Source organism: Trichechus manatus, unplaced genomic scaffold (genome assembly GCF_000243295.1).
Source record: "Trichechus manatus latirostris isolate Lorelei unplaced genomic scaffold, TriManLat1.0 scaffold00280, whole genome shotgun sequence".
In the NCBI taxonomy this organism is placed as follows: Eukaryota; Metazoa; Chordata; class Mammalia; order Sirenia; family Trichechidae; genus Trichechus; species Trichechus manatus.
The window spans coordinates 717143-724493 of NW_004444216.1; the positions used below are offsets into that span (position 1 = coordinate 717143).

Genomic DNA, 7351 nt, shown 5'->3' on the forward strand with positions numbered 1-7351 from the left:
GTTTGGGGTCTTAAAAGCCTGTGAATAGCCATCTAAGATACTCCACTGGTCTCACCCCTTCGGGAGCAAGGGAGAATGAAGAAAACAAGATACAGATGCATCAACTGGCCCCAACCACCTGGAGTAAAGGAGAATGAAGAACACCAAAGACACAGGGAAAGTATTAGCTCAAGAGACGGAAAGGGCCACGTAAACCAGAGACTTCATCAACCTAAGACCAGAAGAACTGATGGTGCCTGGCTACCACCAATGACCGCCCTGACAGGGAACACAACAGAGAGTCCCAGATGGAGCAGGAGAAAGGTAGGGTGCAGAACTCAAATTCTAATAAAAAGACCAGACTTAATGGTCTGACTGAGACTGGAGGAACCCCAGAAAGCATGGCCCCCGGACTCTGTCAACCGAGAACTAAAACAATTCCCGAGGCCAACTCTTCAGACAATGATTGGACTGGACTGTGGGACATAAAATGATTCTTATGAAGAGTGTGCTTCTTAGCTCAAGTGGATACATGAGAATAAATGGGCAGCTTCTGTCTGGAGGTGAGACGGGAAGGCAGAGAGGGTTAGGAGCTGGTTGAATGGACATGGGAAATCGGGTGGAAAGGAGGAGTGTGCTGTCACAGTATAGGGAGAGCAATTAAGGTCACATAACAATGTATGTATAAATTTTTATATGAGAGACTAACTTGAAATGTAAACTTTCACTTAAACTACAACAGTTAAAAAAAGAAAGAAAGAAGACAGTATACAAGGGAAAGATTAGTCCAAAGGACTAATGGACCACAACTACCACAGCCTCCACCAGACTGAGTCCAGTACAAGTAGATGGTGCCCGGCTACCACCACTGACTGCTGTGATAGGGATCACAACAGAGGGTCCCAGACAGAGCCGGAGAAAATGTAGAACAAAATTCTAACTCACAAAAAAAAGACCAGACTTACTGGCCTGACAGAGACTGGAGGACCCCAAGAGTATGGCCCCAGGATACCCTTTTAGCTCAGTAATGAAGTCACTCCCGAGGTTCACCCTTCAGCCAATGATTAGACAGGCCCGTAAAACAAAATGAGACTAAAGGGGTGCAGCAGCCCAGGGACAAGGACTAGAAGGCAGGAGGTGACAGGAAAGCTGGTAATAGGAAACCCAAGGTTGAGAAGGGAGAGTGTTGACATGTTGTGGGGTTGTTAACCAGTGTCGTAAAACAGTATGTTTACTGTTTAATGAGAAACTATTCTGTAAACCTTCATCTAAAGTATAATTTACAAAAAAAAACAAATTGTTTATCCTTTAAGTTTATATATAGTTTTTTTTTAAAGAATGTTTCTCTGTTTAGTATACCATGTGTATCTTTCCACGTCATATTCTTCTACAGAACATTGACTGCACCATACTTTTTATTTAACCTCCATTCTTTAGCATTTAATTTATTACCCCTCTCTAACCTGTCATTTTTTTCAACTATTTTAAACAAAAGTTTAAACAGTGGCCAATCTTATGGTGAGATCTTTGAGCACATCTGTAATTAATTATTTTATTCAGATAGGTATCTAGAAGTACAATTTCTAGTTCAAAGAACATGAACTTTCTCATACTTTTAATACATATTTCAAAAAAGTGATTCCAGTTAATTCTACCACCAGCAGTATATGGGAGTGCCTATTTTCCCATGCCCTCTGCAATGTTTTGTGTTATGTTTTTGCTTGCTTGTTTTTTTATTTTGGCTTGGTTATTTATATTTTGTGAATTATGTGTTTGTATACTTTGCCAACTGTTTTATAGCAGACATTCATCTCTTATAAGAGTTCTTTATATAGTGAGGATATTAACTTTTAGTCATATGTTACAAATATTTTCTGTGGTTATTGTGCTTATGTTTTGCCATACATAATTTTTACATTGTTTATGTAGTCAAATTTGTGAATCTCTTCATTTAAGATTTCTGTCCATTGAGATATGCTTAGAAAGTCCTTCCCTAAGACAATATTGCATAAATGTTTGCCTATACTTTTTAGTACTTTTAAAGGCTTTTTTTTTTTTTTTCCATTATAATTTTTAATCCACCTGGAATTTTATTATGGCTAAGGTATGAAGTAAGAATCTAGTTTTTGCTCTTCATTGTAAGCTAGTTTTTCCAGTACCATTTACTGCATGGTTTATTCTTTCCCTTTTGATTGGAGAACCCATCATAATTAATAAATACATATATTCAGATCTGTTTCTGAACTTTCCATTGTGTTTCATTGGACTAGTTGTCTGTGTCTTTGCAATATCACACATTTTTAACTATCAAATTTTAACTATATATTATTTTGCCCTACTACCTCTAAAATTCTAGAAATGTTTTGATATACGGAGTTGACGAATATATCAACAGTTAAAAATGTATTTTATTGATATTTATAATTAAGAACGTTTAAAAAATAGTTCTGTATAAGTTGCATATACCTCAATTTATTAGGAATTTTGAGATGATATATTTAACAAACTACTGATACTTCTAAAAGTTTCAAGATAATGCATTAATATGCTGCTCAGGTTTTTTCTGCCTCAAGGCTATTCTGGTGATATTGCTAATGTTGTCTTTAATTTCTCACATGAACTTTCCTATGCTTTTAATACATATTTTAAATTTTGTTACCCAGAAAGTTGATGCGAGTTAATCCTATGGATGCAGTATATGGGAGTGCCTATTTCTCCATATCCTCCCCAGTATTTTGTGTTATCTTTTTGCTTGCCTGTTTGACTCTAAATCCTAAAGTGCATATGTCTCCCTCCAATTGATAACCAGTTTCTTTAAAGTATTTTTGTCAAGCTTTTTAATAAAAAACGTGTGGTATTTTACTTTATATCCTCCAGCTTCTATTAGTTCGTTGGGAGATGAGAGTGCATCATTTGTTTTTGTTCTTCTGTTGAAATCACTGCTCGTGTTCAAACCAGTTTCTAGGCCTACCAGCATTCTCCATCTTTCCTACAACCTTTTTCAGATTGAAATAACGTATTGTTTCCTCCTCCACTCTAAAGCTCCAGAGCTATCTTGAACATAGAATAAATTTTCTCTGTAAGGTATTGTTATTTAGACACGATTTTCTGAGTAGAAGAATTAGACTTCCAAAGTGAAGGATCCTAGGTGTCCTGAACTTGCCAAATATTAATCAGTGTTTCTGGGTAGTCTGTGAGCCACTCACTCTTGGAAGTTTCTTAAAATAAGTATAAAGAAGATGTAAATACTGATATTAAGGGCATTTACTGTGCACACACTTTAAGTTGTAGTTTGTTTACTAAAGAAGTAGAATTTTGTCGAATTTCTTAAATAATTTTTTGCTTCTGAATATTAACATGTCCATCTATTTTATAGCTCTTTTTATTCACAGAAATCAAATTGTTTTTTCAAACTTTATATCCATAGTGCAGGTTGTGGAAGAACAGGTGCCATTTGTGCCATAGATTATACATGGAATTTACTAAAAGCTGGGGTAAGAATAATTTTTATGTAGCTTTATATCTAGTTGATTTATTATGATTTTCAAACTTAATGATTAATTGCAGCACATTACAGCATATGTTTTGTTATACATGTTAATTTTTTAGAAGTAGCTTTGCTATGTAAGAAATTAAGGTAGTGAGAAAGTATAAATGGTGCATATTACCTTGAGATAATTCATTGGGCAGCAGGGTAAGGGTGTCACATATTTTTTCTAGGTAAGTGAATACCTGTATTAGGGGTGCAGGCCTTGTGTGGATTTTTCCAAATACAGAATTCTCACTGCCTTTCATATTTGTTCTAGATACAACTATATTCAATTCAGCAAATATTTATGCCTACTGGAGGCGTTTTAGTGTAGTGATTAAGAGTGGCATTCTGGGTCCTAACTGTCCAGATTAAAATTCTGGCTCTGTCATTTAATAACTGTGCGACCTTGGTCAAGTTGCTTAATCTCATTAGGTCTCAATTTCTTCATCTGAAAATGGGCTCATAATAGTAATAACTCCTGGATAGTCATAAGAATTAAGTAAGTTACCCTATGTAAAGTTTCTTTAGAACTATGTGTGGCATGTAGGAAGTCTTCAAGGTTAGTTATTATTACCTTTGCTGTTATTGTTGTTACTACCACTATTATTTCCAAGATACTGCATTTGAAACTATGGAGGATACAAAGATAAATAAGACACAGCTCTCATTATACATTTGAAAAACCTAAGTCATCTCACGGAGATGATGTGGTTCATTTGCTGGTTTCAAAATCGGTTGATTTTCTATGCATTAGGGTGGAGCTTTTAATCCTTCATAGTTTTATAGTGTCGGAGCCCTGGAGGTGCAGTGGTTAAGAGCGCTCAGCTGCTAGCAAAAAGGTCGGCAGTTCGAATCCACCAGCTGCTCCTTGGAAACCCTATGGGGCAGTTCTCCTCTGTCCTATAGGGTCTCTATGAGGCAGTTTATAGTTTCTGTGAATATGTTAATCTGTGTCTTGTACAAAATAGGATTAATAAATGTGTAGTTTCTTCTTTTTCCTGTACCTCCTTTCCTCCCTCCCTCCTTTCTCTTTTTTCCCCTACCTTCTTTCCTTTTTTCATTCTTTGTTAGGGAATGTTTAAACTTCAGCAGTTTCTTAAAAAACCTTCTGGGGCTAATTTTAAGTTTGTGTTCTTTAAAAGCTGTAATCATCTCCTAATACTCAAATGAAAAATTTTAAGTGAATAAAATTTAACTAGGATTCTATCACATTTTAATATGAAAGTCGAAGATTATAAAAATGGATGAAAAGTGGGTTTTTGATGAATGCCAACAAATGAAATATAAACATCTGGTCATTTAAAAAATTGTGTATTTTAAACATAGCCCGATTTTGTTTGAGTTTGGCATAATGTAAGTATAATCTTCGGCCTTAGGTTAAGACTTAATATAAAAATCTTTTGATATCTATAAAGTCTTCTGAGCAGTACACCTGGGAATCATTCTTGACTTTTCTATCTTCTTGGTCACTCTAAAATTTATTTCTTGTTGAACACCAAGTTCTAATAGTTCTGCCTCAGAAATGTCCCTCAAATCTGTTCCTGTCCTTTCTTTAGATTCCTGCAGTAAACCTCTACCAGTTTCTTCCCCTTTCAGATTGCCATCTCCTGTTGCAAAAGTTGCCTAAATAACAAATCTGCCCATGTCAAGAGTTGCCTGTTGCAGTAGTTCCAATCCCAAATGTACAAAAGAATTGTTTAGCATATTTCCCAATTAGTCTCCAGGGATGGAGCTGAGCAATCTGTATTTTTACCCAACTCTCTTAGCTGATCCTTATGCAGCCAGTCCAGGAGACACATACATTTATAGTCTGATTCCCAAGTAACTGTATCTTCTTCCCTCCTTTGAGTATCCTCTGCTCCTTTCAATCTTAGACTTCATCCACATCAGACTTCTCAATTCCCCAAACAGGTCGTCAGTTTCATCTGCCATGCCTGTGTATATTCCCTTCAGTTTTCATGGAATGACCTTCTTGTAATAGCCAACTAATTGTCACTCCACACACCCATTAGAGTCATATTTTTTTAATTCCCACTGTACTGATCTCATTCCTTGACTAGATGTATTTTGTTCACGTATTTGGCTCCTCAGCTTGACTGCTTAGGGTCAATATTAGCTTTGCATGATAGTGTCAAGCATAGTGTCTCTGAAACATAGTATGTAGGTGCTCAATAAATGTTTGTAGTTATCTAGCATGTATGTAAGGTCTATATGAAAAGCTGAAGATTATTTTACTATTATCCGAACACTTGACCAAATTTTATGTATTAAATTATTTCCTTTAGAAAATACCAGAGGAGTTTAATGTATTTAATTTAATACAAGAAATGAGAACACAAAGGCATTCTGCAGTACAAACAAAGGTATAGTTGTTTCAGTTTATATAAAATATATTTTTATAAATGTTGTCTTGTTTTTTTAATGTCTTTTGTTTATCATTTCATCTCCCTAATAGGAGCAATATGAGCTTGTTCATAGAGCTATAGCCCAACTGTTTGAAAAACAGCTACAACTATATGAAATTCATGGAGCCCAGAAAATTGCAGATGGAGTGGTAGGTGTACTTGGTCTATTAATTTTTACCATAATAGTTGGCTTTTAATTGTCATCTTTTGTTTTATCTAAGATGAGAATATCCTTCACGTTATTATTTTTACTTAAACTGGCTTTTGTTAACTCCTTTTCTGCTTCCTGTTTGTACCTCTCTCTATTATGATGGATATTTAATGACTCCAATAATATTCTAAAATGACTCCAATAAATAATATTCTAAAAAAATATATTAAGTAGATCTTGTATCAGAAATCATATAATCTATTATTCTTTCAAGTATTATAAATTATTTTTTAAAAAATAACTGCATTATTCTCTCTCCTTTTCCCTTCCACTCCTGCCTAAGTTGATTCTATATGATTTTTATTTTGTTCTTGGTCATGAGGATCTAAAGTTTTATAGTTGTTTGTGTACATGCTCTTTAAGCAGGATTATAGGGCCAAAATTAAGTTCCTTTTTGTCATGTTGTAATTCAATGTCACTTTAGCTTTCTGGCTAAAAGATCTTATTGGATATTCAAATTTTTGACCTGACAAAAATACTGTATTCTCCTGATGGCCTTATTTATTTCTGCCTCTCTTTTCTAACCAGTTATCTTATTTATTCTTTCTGTATAATCACCTTGTCCCCGAAGGTGCTGGTGGAAGTTCTTTATATCTTTATCATTGAGCCTAAGATAGCAATCACACGATAAACCAATTTACTTACAATAACTGAAGTAAAATGAGGAAATGAGTTGTAAAATTTATAACCTTTGTTTTCCGTTTAGACAGTTTTGTCAATTTCCCAGAATATTTGTTTGAAATTTCTTGCTTTTGCAAATGAGAGATTTGTTACCAAATTCTGATCTTAGGGTATTAAGAAATCTCTTATAGGTCAGTGAAATTATAGGGACTGTGTATATTCTTTTTTAGCCAAGTGAAAATTTCAAGTTTGTTTTTTTGAAAGAAAAAAAATCTTTATTTCATTGTTAAGAAACTACAATTTCTTACTAATGGGATGTGTAAAGCCTGATGGGCACTGCACAACTTCTACAACCTTGGAATCAGATCAGACATTGCCACCTTCAATTCCTATTCCATATTGATTTTCGCATACAATTTCAAGTTTTTGAAACATAGCACAAATAGGCCTCATACATTGCTACCTTTTTTTCCCCTTTAATTAAATCCTATTATGACTTGTGTTGAATCTAGCTTAATGTTTTATAATATAGAACAAAATGTTTATTATATTATTTTGTACAATTTTACCTGAAATGAAACTTGTTTAATGTTTCAAAAAGCT

The 7351-nt window shown here is 34.4% G+C and overlaps 1 protein-coding gene across 1 annotated transcript in view; it reads left to right on the plus strand.

Annotated features, from left to right (window-relative positions):
• The window catches only part of PTPN12 (protein tyrosine phosphatase non-receptor type 12), a 49000-nt gene that overhangs the window by 20375 nt on the left and 21274 nt on the right, over positions 1-7351 (plus strand). The window contains exons 7-9 of the mRNA XM_023725036.1: positions 3407-3473; positions 5797-5874; positions 5967-6065. Of these exons, the coding sequence (XP_023580804.1) occupies positions 3407-3473; positions 5797-5874; positions 5967-6065 (244 nt within the window). The remainder of the gene's footprint in view (positions 1-3406; positions 3474-5796; positions 5875-5966; positions 6066-7351) is intronic.